General features: G+C 44.9%; 1 protein-coding gene across 1 annotated transcript in view; it reads right to left on the reverse strand.

The window, feature by feature from the left end:
- pinx1 (PIN2 (TERF1) interacting telomerase inhibitor 1) overlaps positions 1-17,915 on the reverse strand; it is a 115,329-nt gene that overhangs the window by 76,607 nt on the left and 20,807 nt on the right. The window contains exon 4 of the mRNA XM_072251427.1: positions 13,346-13,418. Within this exon, the coding sequence (XP_072107528.1) occupies positions 13,346-13,418 (73 nt within the window). The remainder of the gene's footprint in view (positions 1-13,345; positions 13,419-17,915) is intronic.

Consider the following 17,915-nt stretch of genomic DNA (forward strand, 5'->3'; position numbering starts at 1 on the left):
TCTAATATTCTAATAATTTCTATTTTCTCAATGCACCAGATGTTTAAAAATTGATAAAAATAGCACATTTTACAGCTGGCAAAGCCCTATCCCCAGCAACATCCAATACCCTGTCGTAGATTGGCTTTCTCTATCAAGTACTTTCAGATGTTTTACAATTTTGAAATTACAATATAAATAAAGGTTTGGCCTTTTAATAAAAATTAAATATTCATCATAATGACAAATAATGCACAGAAAACAATGAAAGGAAACAAAATGGGATGAGAGAGCTCGAGTGCCAGAACAGATAGGGGAAGAGGTTGTTGAAAAAGATGTTAAGACTTCAAAGTCAAAAAGTTGAGCATCATACTACTAATGTTATGAGTTCAAAGCAAATTTTATTATCAGAGTACATAGATGTCACCACATACAACCTTGAGATTCTTTTCCGGCGGGCATACTTAGCAAATTTATAGAACACTAACTGTAAACAGGATCAATGGAAAACTGTGCAAATGCGGATATAAATAAATAGCAATAAATAACAAGCATGAAATAACAAGATTAGAGTCCTTAAATGAGCATAGTTACCCCTTTTCATTCAAGAGCCTGATGGCTGAGGAGTTCTTGAACCTGGTGATGCAAGTCCTGAGGCACTTATACCTTCTACCTGACAGCAGTAGCGAGAAAAGAGCATAGCCTGGGTGCTGAGGATCTTTGATAATGGATGCTGCTTTCCTAAGACAGCATTTCATGTAGATATCTCAATGGTTGGGACAGTTTTACCCATAATGTACTGGTCCAAATCCACTACCTTTTGTAGGATTTTCCACTCAAAGGCATTGGTGTTCCCATACCAGGCTGTTATTCAGCCAGTCAGCACACTTTCCACCACACATCTATATAGGTTTGCCAGGGTTTTTGATGACATGCCAAATCTCTGCAGAATCCCGAGGAAGAAGAGGCGCTGCCATGCTTTCTTTGCAGTTATATTTATATGATGGGTTCAGGACAGGTCCTCTGAGATAGTGACACTCGGGAACTGAAAGTTACTGACCCTTTCCACCTCTGATCCTCCGATGATTACTGGCTCATGTATCTCAGGTTTCCCTCTCCTGAAGTCTACAATCAGTTCCTTGGTCTTAGTGACATTGAGTGAGAGGTTGCTGTTATACTAATTTGCAGCCTAATTTTCAATCTCCCTCCTGTATACTAATTCATAACCAGCTTTGATACAGCCCACGACAGTGGTGTCATCAGCAAACTTGTATATGGCGTTGTATGCATTTCAATGCAAGAGGTATTGTAGGAAAGGCAGATGGTCTCAGGGCATGGATAAACACCTGGAATTATGATATCGTAGCCATTAGCGAGACTTGGTTGCAGGAGGGGCACGAATGGCAGCTCAATATTCCAGCGTTCTGTTGTTCTAGACGTGACAGAGTGGGAGGGATTAAAGGGAGAGGGGTGGCGTTACTGGTCAGGGAAAATGTCACAGCAGTGTTAAGTCAGGACACACTGGAGAACTTGTCTAGTGAGCTTTTATAGATGGAACTGAGGAATAAGAAAGATATGACCATGTTAATGGGGCTATATTATAGATCACCCAACAGTCCGTGGGATTTAGAAGAACAAATTAGTGGAGAGATCACAGATTATTGCAAGAAACACAAGATAGTGATAGTAGGTGATTTTAACTTTCCACATATTAACTGGGACTCCCATACTGTGAAAGGACCAGATCGAAACAGTTTGTCAAATGTTTTCTGGAAAGTTTCATTAATCAGTACACAGAAGTCCCAACGAAAGAGTGTACGGTACTTCATGTGCTATTAGGGAATGAGACAGGGCAGGTTACAGAAGTTTGTATAAGAGAACACTGCATCAAGTGATCATTATGCCATTAGTTTCAAATTAAATATGGAGAAAGATAGGTCTGGTCCGTGGGTTGAGATTCGAAATTGGAGAAAGGTCACTTTTGATGGTATCAGAAATGATCTGGCAAGTGTGGATTGGGACAGGCTGTTTCCTGGCAAAAGTGGGAAGCATTTAGAAAGGTAACTTTGACAGTACAGTGCTTATATGTGCCTGTAAGAATAAAAGGTTAATATAACAGGTTTATGGAACCTTGGTTTTCAGGAGATACTGAGGCCCTGGTTAGGGGAAAAAAAAAGGGGGGGGTATATAGCAGGTATAGGCAAGTGGGAACAACTGAGGTACTTATGGAGTGTAAGAAATGGAAGAGGGAACTGAAGAAAGAAATCCAGAGGACTAAAAGAAGGCACAAGGTTGCCCTAGCAAACAAGGTGAAGGAGAATCCTAAGGGAATCTACGGATATATTAAGAACAAAAGGATTGCAAGGGACAAAACTGGTCCCCTGGAAGATCAGAATAGTAATCTCTGCATGAAGCCAAAAGAGATGGGGGAGATCCTGAATGGATGTTTTTGTATCTGTATTTACTCGGGAGACAGACATATAGAGTCTGTAGAAGTTAAGTAAAGCAACAGTGAGGTCATGGACTCTATACAGATTAGAGGAGGAGGTGGTTTCTATTTTGAGGCAAATTAGGGTGGATAAATCTCCAGGGCTTGATAAGGTGCTCCCTCGGGCACTGCAAGGGGCTAGTGCAGAAATCACAGGAACCCTAGTAGAGATATTTAAATCATCCTTGGGAACAGGTGAGGTACCAGAGGATAGCTAATGTTGTTCCACCGCTTAAGGAAGGATCTAAAAGTAAACCAGTAAGTTATAGGCAAAGTAGTGCAAAGGCTATTGAAAGCTATTCTAAGGGACCAGATACATGAGTATTTGGATAGACCTGGAATGATTAGGGATAGTTAGCATAGTTTCGTGCACGCTAGGTTGCGTTTAAGTTTTCCGTTTGGTTCCTTGTCATAGCCAGGGGTGTAATGAGGACAAGCTCCCACTACCTATTAAATGCTTCCAATGGTGTGCACCTCAAATAGCCTCTGCCAACCCTGCTCTGGGACTTCATGTGGCTTAACTACTCAGCCCGGCAGAACTGTTTCTACTGACAAGAGGGGCAAGGGCAGGTTACTAGCGCCTTAAAACCAAACACTTCAGACAGATGGCGCTCATCAGCCATAGTTGGCAGCTCATCCAGGAGAAGGAAAACTCCGATCTCAAACCTTAGAGATACCCACTCATGGGGAAGGCTTCAGGAGTAAACCCAGAGGGAAAAATTCGGAGCTGGAGTCCCTAAGGCGGTCCTACATTGAGTTCAATGTTGTCTAGCAACTGCTGCGATGCTGCTGGCACCAAACTGTATCGGTCTCTGCCAGCCCTTTGGGTACATCAGACGCATGGAGAGGGTGAGCTTGCTACATGGGCAATAGCTTGCTCTCCATATCATATTGCCTAGGTTTGCATATCCAGACAGCTAGGACACAATATTCTTACTGACTGAGGCCCTCACCTCACATTCTAGAGTTTTTTGAGGAAGTTATCAGAAAAGTTGATGAAGGCAAGGCAGTGGACATTGTGTACATGGACTATAGCAAGGCATTTGACAAAGTCTCACATGGAAGGTTGGTTAAGAAGGTTCAGTTGCTCGCATTCAGAAGGAGGTAGTAAATTGAATTAGACATGGGCTTTGTGGGAGAAGCCAGAGAATGGTAGTAGATGGTTGCCTCTCTGAGTTGAGGCCTGTGACTAGTGAAGTACCACAGGGATTGGTGTCGGGTCCATTATTGTTTATCAACTATATGAATGATCACTATGATAATGAAAACTGGATCAGCAAATTTGCGGATGACACTAAGTTTCAAGGAGTAGTGGACAGTGAGGAAGACTATCAGAGCTTGTAGCAGGATCTGGGTCAGTTGAAAAATGTCTGATGGAATTTAACACAGACAAGTGTAGTGTTGCACATGAGAGGACCAACCAATGTAGGTCTTGCATGGTGAGAGGCAGGGCACCGAGGAGTGCGGTAGAACAGAGCAATCGGGGAATACAGGTCCATAATTAATTGTAAGTGGTGGCACAGATTGAAAGGGTTATAAAGAAAGTTTTTGGCACATTGGCTTTCATAAATCGAAGTACTCAGTACAGGAGATGGGATGTTATCTTGAAGTTGCCCAATACGTTGGTAAGGCCTAATTTAGAGTATTCTGTGCAGTTTTGGTCACCTACCTACAGCAAAGATGTAAATAAGGTTGAAAGAGTACAGATAAAATTTACAAGGATGTTGCCAAGACTGAAGGACCCAACTTATCAGGAAAGATTAAATAGGTTAGTGTAGCGGTGTGCTACACATAGCGCTAAAATAACCACACGTAGTCGGTGAGTTAGAGTTGTGATAAAAGAGATTTATTCAAACTTTGCAGCCTGCTTTAAAGCCTTCTCGTTCCTGCCCTCCCCGGGAGGGACTGCTGTGGGGAATGCATAATCGCGACACTTTCCGCGCGTGGGATTTTCCCCCTGCTGGTGAAGATGGCCTGGCGCCCTTTTTGGGGCCGACCTCTCTGCCGGCGCGCGCTGGTTCATGTGTGCTAGAAAGTGGGTCGCCACATAACACCCCGCCCCCACCCCCCAGAACCGGCGATACATCCCCCAATGTCCAGAGTCTGGATCAGCCTCTGTTTGGGAGGTCTGCCCCTGCGCCGTAGTGCCTGAGCCCGGACCGGCTGCACCAAGTCCACATGGGCCGGTTTGAGTCGGTACAGCACTAACGTGGACCCATTGTTCCTGATCACCTTAAACTGCCCCTCGTAGGGCCGCTGTAGCGGTGCCCGGTGTCCGCCCCGTTGTACAAAAAGAAACTTACAGTTCTGCAGGTCTTTGGGTACGCAGGTCGGGCTCTGTCTGTGCTGTGAAGTGGGCATGGGGGCCAGGTTACCGAGCCTCTCAAGTAGTCTGTCCAGGACTGCTGCGGGTTCTTCCTCCTGCCCCCTTGGGGCTGGTATGAACTCTCCTGGGATGACCAGGGGTGCGTCGTACACCAACTCGGCAGATGAGGTGTGCAGATCTTCCTTGGGCGCCGTGCGGATTCCGAGCAGGACCCAGGGAAGTTCCTCCACCCAGTTAGGCCCTTCCAGGCGGGCCATGAGAGCCGACTTCAGGTGACGGTGGAAACGCTCCACTAGTCCGTTCGACTGTGGGTGGTAGGCAGTTGTGTGGTGTAGCTGTGATCCTAAAAGGTTGGCCATAGCTGACCACAGGCTGGAGGTGAACTGGGCGCCCCTGTCGGAGGTAATGTGGGCTGGTACCCCGAAGCGTGCTACCCAGGTTGCGATCAGTGCTCAAGCGCTGGATTCGGAGGTGGTGTCGGTGAGCGGGACTGCCTCTGGCCATCTGGTGAACCGGTCTATCATAGTTAGGAGGTACCGCGCTCCTCGTGACACTGGCAGGGGACCCACGATATCCACATGAATGTGGTCAAACCTCCGGTGGGTGGGTTCAAACTGCTGTTGCGGAGCCTTGGTGTGCCGCTGCACCTTGGCCGTTTGGCACTGCATGCACGTTTTGGCCCATTCACTGACCTGTTTATGCAGTCCATGCCACACGAACTTGTTGGCGACCAGCCGGACGGTTGTCCTGATGGAGGGGTGCGTTAAGTTGTGAATGGATTCGAAAACCCGCTGGCGCCAGTCTACGTCACACAGTAGGGTCCTCTCACCTGGGCCTACAGGGAGGTCTTGGAGCTGCAAACCGGAGACTGCAGTCCTGTAACTAGGGATCTCATTGTCTGCCTGCTGTGCCTCCGCCAGCGCTGCATAGTCCACCCCCTGGGACAGGGCCTGTATGGTCAGTCTGGAAAGCGCAGCCGCCACGACGTTGTCCTTTCCCGAGACATGCTGGATGTCCGTCGTGTACTCGGAGATGTAGGGCAGATGTCGCTGCTGGCGGGATGACCAGGGGTCGGACACCTTCATGAACACAAAGGTAAGCGGTTTGTGGTCCGTGAACGCGGTGAAGGGCCTACCTTCTAAGAAGTACCTGAAATGCCGGATTGCCAGGTATAGTGCCAATAGCTCCTGGTTGAAAGCACTGTATTTGAGTTCGGGTGGTCGTAGGTGTTTGCTGAAGAACGCCAGGGGTTGCCAGCGACCCTCGATGAGTTGTTCCAGCACTCCACCGACTGCTGTGTTGGATGCGTCCACCGTGAGGGCAGTAGGAACGTCCGTTCTGGGGTGTACTAGCATCGTGGCGTTTGCCAAGGCTTCTTTGGTTTTAATGAAAGCGGCTGCGGCCTCTTCGTCCCAGGTAATGTCCTTGCCCTTACCCGACATCAGGGTGAACAGGGGGCGCATGATTTGGGCTGCTGAGGGGAGGAAACGGTGGTAGAAATTCACCATACCCACGAATTTCTGCAGGCCTTTGATTGTGTTGGGTTGGGGGAAGTGGCGGATCGCGTCTACCTTGGCGGGCAGCGGGGTTGCCCCGTCTTTAGTAATCCTGTGGCCCAGGAAGTCAATGGTGTCGAGTCCGAGCTGGCATACGGCCGGGTTGATTGCAAGGCCGAATTCACTCAGGCGGGAGTAGAGCTGACGGAGGTGGGACAGATGCTCTTGACGGCTACTGCTGGCTATGAGGATATCGTCCAAATAGATGAATGCAAAGTCCAGGTCATGTCTCATCGCATCCATTAGCCTCTGGAACGTCTGTGTGGCATTCTTTAGATCGAACGGCATTCGGAGGAATTCGAAAAGGCCGAACGGGGTGATGAGTGCTGTTTTAGGGATGTTGTCCGGATGTACCGGGATTTGATGGTATCCCCGGACGAGGTCTACCTTGGAAAAGATTCTTGTGCCGTGTAGGTTTGCTGCGAAGTCTTGAATGTGCGGCACAGGGTAGCGGTCTGGCGTTGTAGCCTCGTTCAGTCTGCGGTAGTCACCGCATGGTCTCCAGCCCCCCGTTGCCTTGGGCACCAGGTGCGGGGGGGAAGGCCCATGGGCTGTTGGACCGTCGTATGATGCCCAACTCCTCCATCTTCTTGAACTCTTCCTTCACCAGTCGGAGCTCGTCCAGGGAAAGCCTTCGAGCATGGGCGTGGAGGAGTGGTCCCTGGGTCGGGATGTGGTGCTGTACTCCATGTCTGGGCATGGCTGCCGTGAACTGCAGTGTCAGTACGGATGGGAAATCTGCCAGGATCCGGGTGAATTCATCGTCGGGCAGCGTGATGGAATCCAGGTGTGGGGCTGGCAACTTGGCTTCACCCAGGGAGAACATTTGAAACGTCTTGGCATGGACTAATCGCTTCCCTTGCAGGTCGACCAGCAGGCTGTGGGGTCCTAGAAAATCCGCCCCCAGGAGTGGTTGGGCCACGGCGGCCAGTATGAAGTCCCATGTGAACCGGCTGGAGCAGAACTGTAGCCGCACCGTGCGGGTGCCGGAGGTTCGTATTCTGCTGCCATTTACGGCCCTCAGGGTGGGTCCCGGTTCTCTGTTGTGGGTGTCGTAACTCGTTGGAGGTAAGACGCTGATCTCCACTCTGGTGTTGACCAAAAAGCGCGTCCCGACTGCTTGTCCCAGACATACAGGAGGCTGTCCTGATGGCCAGCCGCCATAGCCATCAGCGGTGGCTGGCCCTGGCGTTTCCCGGGAATTTGCAGGGTGGTCTGCAGCGGTGGGCCTCTGTGCCCCACCGCTGGTGGTAGAAGCACCATTGTTCGTTGGGCTCCTCACTCCCGCTGCCGGGTGTTGTTGGCTCTGCTGCCGGGCCTGGTCTGGTCTGCCGTTGGGCACGCGGCTTGATGATCTGTGCGACAGACGCCCCCCTCTCTTTCCCGGCATTCCACAGCACATCTGCCTGGGCCGCCTCCTCCCGGTGGTTGTTGAAATCTGCGTCGGACAGCAGCAGGCATATGTCCTCGGGCAGTTGCTCTAGGAACGCCTGCTCAAACATGAGGCAGGGTTTGTGTCCTTCAGCCAGGGCCAGCATTTCGTTTATTAATGTTGACAGCGGCCTATCTCCCAAACCATCCAGGTGCATTAAGCGGTGTGCTTGTTCGCGCCGTGAGAGTCCAAAAGTCCTTATGAGCAGGGCTTTGAATTTTGTGTATTTGCCGTCCTCCGGGGGCGACTGTATAAACTCCTCAACTTGTGCAGCTGTCTCCTGGTCAAGGGAGCTCAGCACGTAGTAGTAGCGAGTGGACTCCGAGGTTATCTGTCGAATGTGGAATCGTGCTTCTGCTTGTTCGAACCATAATTGGGGTCGCAGCGTCCAGAAGCTTGACAGTTTTAACGAAACTGCGTGAACAGATGCAGCGTCGGTCATCTCTGGTCCAAATATCGTTTGGGCCGTCGAGGTCACCAATTGTAGCGGTGTGCTACACACAGCGCTAAAATAACCACACGTAGTCGGTGAGTTAGAGTTGTGATAAAAGAGATTTATTCAAACTTCGCAGCCTGCTTTAAAGCCTTCCCGTTCCTGCCCTCCCCGAGCGGGACTGCTGTGGGGAATGCATAATCGCAGACCCTTTCCGCGCGCGGCATTTTCCCCCGCTGGTAAAGATGGGCTGGCACCCTTTTTGGGGCCGACCTCTCTGCCGGCGCGCGCCGGTTCGTGTGTGCTAGAAAGTGGGTTGCCACATTAGGACTTTATTCCTTGGAATGTAGAAAATTGAGGGGAGATTTGATAGAGTATACAAAATTATGAGGAGTATAGATAGGGTAAATGCAAGCAAGCTTTTACCATTGAGGTTGGGTGGGACTACAACTAGAGGCAATGATGGGTTTAGGGTGAAAGGTGAAAAGTTTAAGGGGAACATGTTTACTCAGAGCGTCATGGGAGCGTGGAATGAGCTGCCAGTGAAAGTGGTGCATGCAAGCTCGATTTTAATGCTTCAGAGAGGTTTGGATAGGTACATGGATGGTAGGGGTATGGAGGGCTATGGTCTGGATGCAGGTCAATAGGAGTAAGCAGTTTAAATGGTTCAGCATGAACTAATGGGCCGATGTGCCTCCTTATGTGCTGTACTTTTCTATGACTATGAGAGAGACGAAATATAGAAAGGTAAAACTAAATCTCCAACAATAATTAAACACTGAGGACATGAGATCTGGCCCTTATAAAATTAAATATTCAGTACTGGAGAAGTTATCTGATGCAATACTTACAGCATTAAAAATTCACCTATCCTTGAAAGAAGGAGCAATGTTTCTTGTATCATATCCATCTTGCATTGAATAGTGTAAGTATAATATTAGACTAGCGAAGGTGTTAAATTAGTAGGAAAACTACACAATGATTTCCGATTTCTGCATTTAAATCCTTGTGATAAGTTGTTTAGCTTACCCTTTAACCATAATTGTTATTAATAGCCTCACCACTGCTACTACAAAGACCATTTTATACCAAAACCTGAAGATCAATCCCTACCCTTATGCATTTTATTCTACTCACTTCCACACTAGGCCAAGTTACATTGTTCAATAAACATACTAATCTGCACATTTTTGGGATGTAAGAGGAAACCGACACAATTATGGGGAGTCATAGAAAAGTACAGCACGAAGGCCTTTTGGCCCATCTGATTTGTGCTGAACTATTTAAAACACCTTCTCCCATCAGCCTGCAAAATTTACAGAATGTACAAAGTTCACACAAACAGTATCGGAGGTCAGGTTTGAACTGTAGTTCCTGAAGCTATGAGGCCATGGTTAGACTAGCTGCACTGCTTTGTTACCCTGACTAATTTTTGATGAGAAAATCTGTGAAGGACATTAACATGCCTTATTAATAGCAGAAAAAAATATTGTAGAAGTATCCTCTGCAAATTTAAGGCATTAGTCTTGCAGAACAAAAGTGGCGAGTGTAATAATTTTAAACTTTGAAAGAAACAACTAATTTCATCAGCTGAAAATTTCAGGCTACAATAGGTTAAATTTGATCTTGAGAACAAGAAAGCATGACATGCCTACATTTGACTTTAAGAATCAGCCTACTGTCCTCTTAAAAAAAAAAACACCAGATATAACATTAATCTCTCTGAACTTCCAGTAATTTCTGCCCGTCCCCCATTTGTTTTACCATTCCAACTTTTGGCTCCCCTTCCCTTTTTGACACCCACCTATCATCTCCCTCTGATGCCTCTCTTTTCCCATGGTCCACTCTCTGCTCCCATCAGATTCTTCTTTCTTCAATACTTTATCCTTCCACCTATCAGCCCCTAGCTTTTCTCTTCAAACCCCTCCTCACCCACCTACTATCCCCCTCACCTGGCTTCACCCATCACCTTCCAGCTTATACTCCATCCCCCTCCCCCACCTTCTTAGTCTGGCTTCTTTCCCCTTCATTTCCAGTTCTGAAGGCGGTCTCCACCCGAACTGCCAACCTAGCAAACAGCAGGGTTCACAACAGATTCCTATCGGGTGAATGTCTTTTTCTAAATAGGTACAAAGTATATATTTGTAACTGCCCAGACTCCAGGTTCAAGAATGCCAAACTAATCAGGTACAATATATATTTTATAGTGACTGACAAGGAAAGTAAATTTTTTTTCACTCCAATAGGCAAAAGAGAGCAATCCGTCAATCTTAGCAAAACAAGATACTGTTTTATTACAGGTTTCCCCTGCCACCTGAAGGTAGAGCGTTCCTATGAAATGGTTCGTAAGCCGAAATGTCGTAAAGCGAAGAAGCAATTACATTTATATGGGAAAATTTTGTGAGCGTTCACAGACCCAAAAATAACCTACCAAATCATGCCAAATAACACATAAAACCTAAAATAACAGTAAAATATAGTAAAAGCGGGATGATATGATAAATACACAGCTTATATAAAGTAGAAATACGTCTCTACAACGATTGCCTGCACAGATCTCCGTAGCGAAAATTTCACGCAAGCGCTCTCGGCAGAAAATCTCACGCAAGCGCTGTTGGCATAAACGCGCTCTCCAGTAACCTTTAAATTATGAAGCTGCCAAACCTACCAAATAACATGTAAAAATACACAGACTATATAAAGTAGAAATAATGTATGTACAGTGTAGTATCACTTACCGGAATTGGGAAAACAGCGCCGAGCACACTGATGATGGTATGTTAGACTGAGTCATCACAGGCTGGGTGATGCAGTGGCCCCCACCCTCCAGGCTGCCGAGCAATACATTGCCGCAAAGAATGCAGCGGTAGCCGGGAGGCACACAGCACACCTTTAAGAAAAAAGCCAAAATAAACATGCTAATTAATTAGGTGCTGCCCGGCACGTAAATGTCGGCGCAGATCAGAGGCGATTGCAGATTGCATCACCTCTGATCTGGGCCAACAATTACGTGCTAGGCGGCACCTAATTAATTAGCATGTTTATTTCGGCTTTTTTCTTAAAGATGTGCTGTGTGCCTTCCGGTTACCGCTGCGTTCTTCGCGAATCGGTACAATATCTGTCTGGGGCCTGGGTGTTCGGGTGGTGGGACACGGGGGTGTCATCTCATCGTCGATCAGGGTAGGCAGCTCATCTTCTCCTATGACTGCCCACCTCGATGTCGAAGGTCGAGGTTCGTCATCTGCTGTGGCTGATGTGGAAGGCTTGCTTGACTGCTGAGCCTCGTGCATTTTTCTATCATACAGTTGTTTGTAAGCACTCAAACCATCCTGCAAATATCCCCTAAACCTATGTACTCTTTCAAAATTAAAGTCATACTTTATCATTTCAGCCAAAACCTTACGCAGTTCCTTCACTTTCTGCATTCCGTTGCATTCGGTTTCGATTGTTATCCTTTCCTCTTCCAATTGCATCAGCTCTTTAGCTATCAGTTCTTGGTCACGGGATGCCAAAACCTCTTCAACATCACCTTCGTCAACTTCGACAAGCCAAACTCACTTTGTCCTTGCTTCGTTCACCACGATCGAAATGCTTAATTATGTCTAGTTTTACACTAAGTGTAACACCCTTACTCTTTCAGGCTTTTCCGACACCTTAGAACTCATCTTGCTAACGGCTGCTCAATGCAACGTGTTAAAGCAATGCCATTCCGAATCCAGGGGAGAGCGGCTGCTTGGGGTGCGCGCTGCCTTTCTTCATAACAGTGAAAACACCTTCTGAAAGCGAAAACAGGGTACTGATGTAGGTCTTTCATAACAGTGAGGTTTCATAAAGCGAACGTCTGAAAAGTGGGGTACACCTGTACTAGGGGCAGCATGGTGGTGCAGTGATCAGCACAACACTTTCAGTGACCTGGGTTCAATTCCTGCCACTGCTTGTCGGGAGATCCCACATTCTCCCAGCATGGGTTTCCTCTGGGTGCACTGGTTTCCTTCCACAGTCCAAAGATGTGCCAGCTGGTAGGTTAATTGGTCACTGGAAATTGTCCCGTGATGAGGCGAGGATTGAGTTTGGGGTTTGCTGGGCAGTGTGGCTCGGAGGGAGAGAGGTGGATACTGGGAATCACATACTCATAATTCTAAATAATACAAAAGCAAATTGGGTTGAAATTTCTAAAAGTGCACCGTAATTTATTAATTTTCAGCACAACAGACAGTAAGAAAGCAAATAAAAACTTAATTGTTAGAAAATAGTAATTGATTTTAGTGAACCAACCTTAAAAAAAGGCAATGACATCTAGTCAGATTAGACACGAAAAATAAAAACACACTATAATTAAGTATATATAAATCAAGTTTATGCACAGTAAGGAATCTTGAGTTTGAGGAAATACAGCAATGAAACTTGCACAAATGGCACTCCAATTGCATCCTCAAGTAAGGCTTCAATACAAGAACTAGATGTGAAAACATTTCTTGACCAAGGTGTTGCAATGCCGCAGATCTGCCTGACGCAATTTTTCTAAAAGTTGTGGAAGTTTTAATCACAGAAAGCAATAAAAATTAGACAACAGTACCCTCTAGTGACAAATACTTTACACCAACATAATTGTCACTGTACCATAACCACATGCATTAATTTGAGATAAAGTATGCAGAACATCAAGCTTTCTCTTTCACCAATTTTGTGAATATTTAAAGACTTCTCAAATCTTTGAAGTAGGCCTTCAAAATATGTACTAAAGATGCAACTGAAATAGATATCCTGCTTTATACATAACACCTACAGTATATTCTATCCCCCAGAACAGTAAAAGAATGGGAATAATGGGTGGTAGTTTTGGGTCACTGTTAGACGTGAGGTCACAAAACATGAGGAATTGCAGCATGATCTGACAAACACTGCAACAAATTCAGCAATTTTCATCTTAAAAAAATAATTTTTCCTCACGGAAAGTACGATCCAACTGCAATAACAAAGGCAGAGTACAACTTAGGAGATTTGTCAACAGCTCCAATCAAATGCATCTGAGTACAGAAAACAAAATATCAGCCCACATCACGTCAACTATGGTCATACAGTGATTTTAAACAGAAATGAATACTATCAAACTAAACGCGACTGCACTTACCATTCTGTCCATGGCAATCATTTAGTTTAGATAAGAGTTCATTAAATTCATCTTGATGTGCAATCCAGTCATCCTAATCAAAAGTAAAAGGTTACAGTTGTTTTTTTTTAATTTATTAGTTAAATGCACATAGATAATAGCAGAAATGTGAAATAAAGAAAGATCAAGTAAAACACAGCTTAAACAATATACCAACAGAAAGGAATATTTTAGATGATACATTTCATCAATATCCAGACCCAATAAGATCTTCACTATTCATAGAAAGATAGAATAGTTACAGCACAATCTTGTGCACCATGGAATCTGTGCTGTCACTTGCTATTGCTTTTTCCACTCCCATAGATGAAACATTGCATCTCGCAGCAAGGACAATAATTTGTGTACAAAATTAACTGATAGAGTAATGGGAGTCTAGAAGCCACTAGCTGAAAAGGTGATGGAAACAAAAACTCTCACCATATATAGCAAGTACCTTGATGAGCATCAACCTACAAGCCAATGGACCTAGGTGGAATATCGACTGTCCATTTCCCTGCACTGATCATGCCTGACCCACTGACTTCCTCCAGCAGCTCAGTTCTTTGCTCCAGATTCCAGCATCTGCAGTCTCATGTTGAAGCCTTTATCTAGTTCTCTTTTGAAAGCTGCAACTAATACAGCAATTATGCCACTTACGGGCAGCATATTCCACATTTCTTAACTTCAGCTCAGAACATTTGCCAGACCTTTACAAGACCTTGTCTAGTGCACCATGATAATTTTATCAACACAGTTTCTATTTATCCCATCCAAACCAATCAGAATTTTGCTCACTTTTAAACCTCTTCTCAACTTTTTTGATACTGCAAGAACAACCCAAAAGCCCATGCTAAAACCGATCTCTCATCCCTGGAATCATTTTATGGAACCGCTAAGGATTTCTCATTCTTTCCCTTTTCAGCTACAGATTTTGAATTTATGGTATGTATTGATTTTTAATAATTCTTTATTGTTTAAATCCATATATTATTTTTAATATTTAGGGGCTTAGATTTAAGATTCAGCTTCAACTTTCTTATATTTTATAACAATATTTACAGTCAGAGAAGTACAGCACAGAAGCAGGCAATACATCCCATCTAGTCCATGCCAAAACCATTTAATCTGCCTCCTCCCATCGACCTGCACCGGGACCATATCCCTCCACATCCCTTCCATTCATATATCTAACCAAGCTTCTCCTAACATTGAAATTGAGCTTGCATGCACCACTTGTGCTGTCAGCTCATTCCACGCTCTCACAACCCTCTCTCTGAGTGAGGATGTTTCCCCTATGTTCCCCTTAAATTTCTCAACTTTCACCCTTAAGCCATGACCTCTGGTTGCAGTCCCAACCAACATCAGTGGGAAAAAAAGCCTGGTTGAATTTACCCTATCTATACCGCTCACAATTTTGTATAAATCTCTCAATCTTCTAAGTTCTAAAGAATACAGTCCTAACCTATTCAATCTTTCTTTATAACTCAGGTCCTCCAGACCCGGCAACAATCTTGTAAATTTTCTCTGCACTCTTTCAACTTTCTTTACATCTTTCCTGTATGTAGGTGACCAAAACCAAACACAACACTCTAAATTAGTCCTCACCAATGTCTTATACAACTTCAACATAACTTCCCATCTTCTGTACTCAATACATTGATTTATGGGGCCTATGTGCCAAAAGCTTTCTTTAAGACCCCATCTACCTGTGACACCACTTAGAATGAATTATGGACCTGTATTCCCAGATCCCTTTGTTCTATTACACTGCTCAGTGCCCTACCATTCACTGTGTAAAACTTACCCTGGTTGGTCCTACCAAAGTGCAAAACCTCACTGTCTTCATTAAATTCCATCTGCTATTTTTAGGCTCATTTTCCCAGCCGATACAGATCCCTCTACAAGTCACGATAGCTTTCCTCACTGTCCACCACATCCCTAATCTTGGAGTCATCCACAAATATGATTATCCACTATCATCCAGATTATTGTTATTTGCCATCTATATCAAAGGATCCAGCACCGATCTCCGAGGCACACCAGTTGTCACAAGCCTCCAGTCAGAGAGACAATCCTCTACTATGACTTTCTGGCCTCTCCCACAAAGCCAATGTCTAATCCAATTTACTAGCTCATCCTGAATGCCAAGCGACTGAACCTTCTTGATCAGCCTCCCAGGAAGGACCTTGTCAAATGCCTTACTAAAATTCACGTAGACATCTATTGCCTTGTCTTGATCCACCTTCCTGGCAACTTACTTATACATGACCTACCATGCATGAAGCCATGCTGATAATCCTTTATCAGTCCGTGTCTATCCAAGTAGTTATATATCCAGTCCATTAGAATACCTTCCAATAACTTTCCCGCAACTGATGTCAACTTCAATGGCTTATAATTTCCTGGATCCTATTTACAGCCTTTTTGTTTTTAAAAACAGTGGAACATCACTGGCTATCCTCCAATCCTCTGGTACCTCTCCTGTCACTAAGGATGTTTTAAAGATCTCTGCTGGAGCCCATCAATTTCAGCACTTGCCCCCCGTAGGGTCTAGGGGAATACCTTGTCAGGATTTATCCACACTGATTTGCCTCCGGTAGCTAACACCTCCCCCTTGATAATCTATTCAGGATCTATGAAGTTGCTGCTGCTTTGCCTAACATCTACGGACTCTGTATCAGTCTCCCAAAGAAATACAGATGTGATCTCCCCCATCTGTTTTGGCTCCACACATGGATTACCATTCTGGTCTTCTGGAGGACCAATTTTGTCCCTAGCAATCCCTTTGCTCTTATATACCTGTAGGATTTTCCTTCGCCTTATCTGCTAGAGCAACTTCCTGCCTTTGTTAAGCCTTCCTGATATTTTATTTCAAGTGTTTTCTCATATTTCTTGTACTCCATAAGCACCTCATTTGTTCCTACTTGCCTATAACTTCTAGGTACCTCCTTTTTCTCCTAACCGGGGACAAAATATCTCTTGAAAACCACAGTTTCCTACGCTTATTATAAAATGTTTCAGAAATCAATTAAAATTTGCACTTTTTGCTTCCAGGTATATCGTGAGACTGGCTGCTCAGCAATTTAGTGATCACAGAGCTGTCAGGCAGCCATGACATCATGCTGACTGAGAAAAGACGAAGTTCTCGTTACTGAGGGAACTTTCTTTTTGATGTCAACTTCAAAGGAGATCTTTTGTGATTGACTAAAAACTCTGGAAAACTTATCTTTCAACATCTCCCATGTTGAAATGCAGCACGTGCAGAAAGGTGGGTAGGAAAACTACCCCTCATTAGGCATTACCCGAGAGCCAGAGCATATTCCAATCATAAACACATTGCAAAAAACAACAGAATTTTGACTTCACTGAGCTTTAAGTTGCTGGGTGTCAACATCTCACAGCATCTGTCCTGTGTAATTGCGAAGAAAACACACTAACAAAAGTATTACGAGGAGATTTGGCATATCAAAGACCCTTAGGAATTTTTATAACTGTATAGTGGAGAACAATCTGTTTGGTTGCATCACAGCCTGGTATGGAGGCTGCAATGCACAGAATGGCAAGAGGCTGCAGAGCTGTAGATTTAACCAGTTCCGTTGCACAAGGCAGCAGTATTGTAACTACCCAGGCCGTACCTCTTGTCATCATCAGGGAGGTAACAAAAGCCTAATGAACCACACTCAATGATTTGTAAACAGCTTCTTCCCCTCCACAAACAAGAGAAAATCTGCAGATGCTGGAAATCCAAGCAACACACACAAAATACTGGAGGAGCAGAAGGGTTTTGGCCCAAAGCACTGACTGTACTTTTTCCCATAGATGCTGCCTGGCCTGCTGAGTCCTCCATTTTGTGTGTGTTCTTCCCCTCCACCATGAGATTTCTAAATGGTATATGAATACTACCTTGTTATTCCTTTTTGCAGCAATTAATTATTTTGTAGAGTGGCAGGGTGAAGAAATGTCTCTACCAAAGGAGGTACAAGGTCCTTACCCTCTGCTAACCTGCAGGTCACCCGTGGGCAAGTTGTAGCACCTGCTTAGCCCCCTAATCATGGCCGTGTGAAGTCATAGGCACAGGTGGTGGATGGTCATATAAGCAGCTAGTGCATATCACGTCCTGGTTATGTGACTACTGATGCCAAGCAGATAATCTCTGAAGAGTATTGATAGTGGCTGGGGTATCCTGGCTTATAAAGGCACTGCCCAAAAGGCAAAGGCAAACCACTTTTGTAGAAAAATTTGCCAAGAACAATCGTGGTCATGGAAAGACCACAATTGCCTACATCAGATGACATGGCACATAGTGAACGAACTAATTATTTCATAATTTATAATTACTTTAGGTCTTTGCATTGTATTACTGTTGCAACACAACAAATTTCACGTCGTGTAAGACAGTGATAGTAAATCTGACTCTTTGTATCTTTCTTTTATGTCAGAATAATTTAATTCAATAAAGAAACATTATTTTTCTCAATTATACTCCTAGAACCTCATTTTAACATCATGCAACCTTCACTTATGTTTTAACCAGGTGAATAATTTTCCA

The sequence above is a fragment of the Mobula birostris genome, chromosome 2, assembly GCF_030028105.1.
Source record: "Mobula birostris isolate sMobBir1 chromosome 2, sMobBir1.hap1, whole genome shotgun sequence".
Taxonomy (NCBI): Eukaryota; Metazoa; Chordata; class Chondrichthyes; order Myliobatiformes; family Myliobatidae; genus Mobula; species Mobula birostris.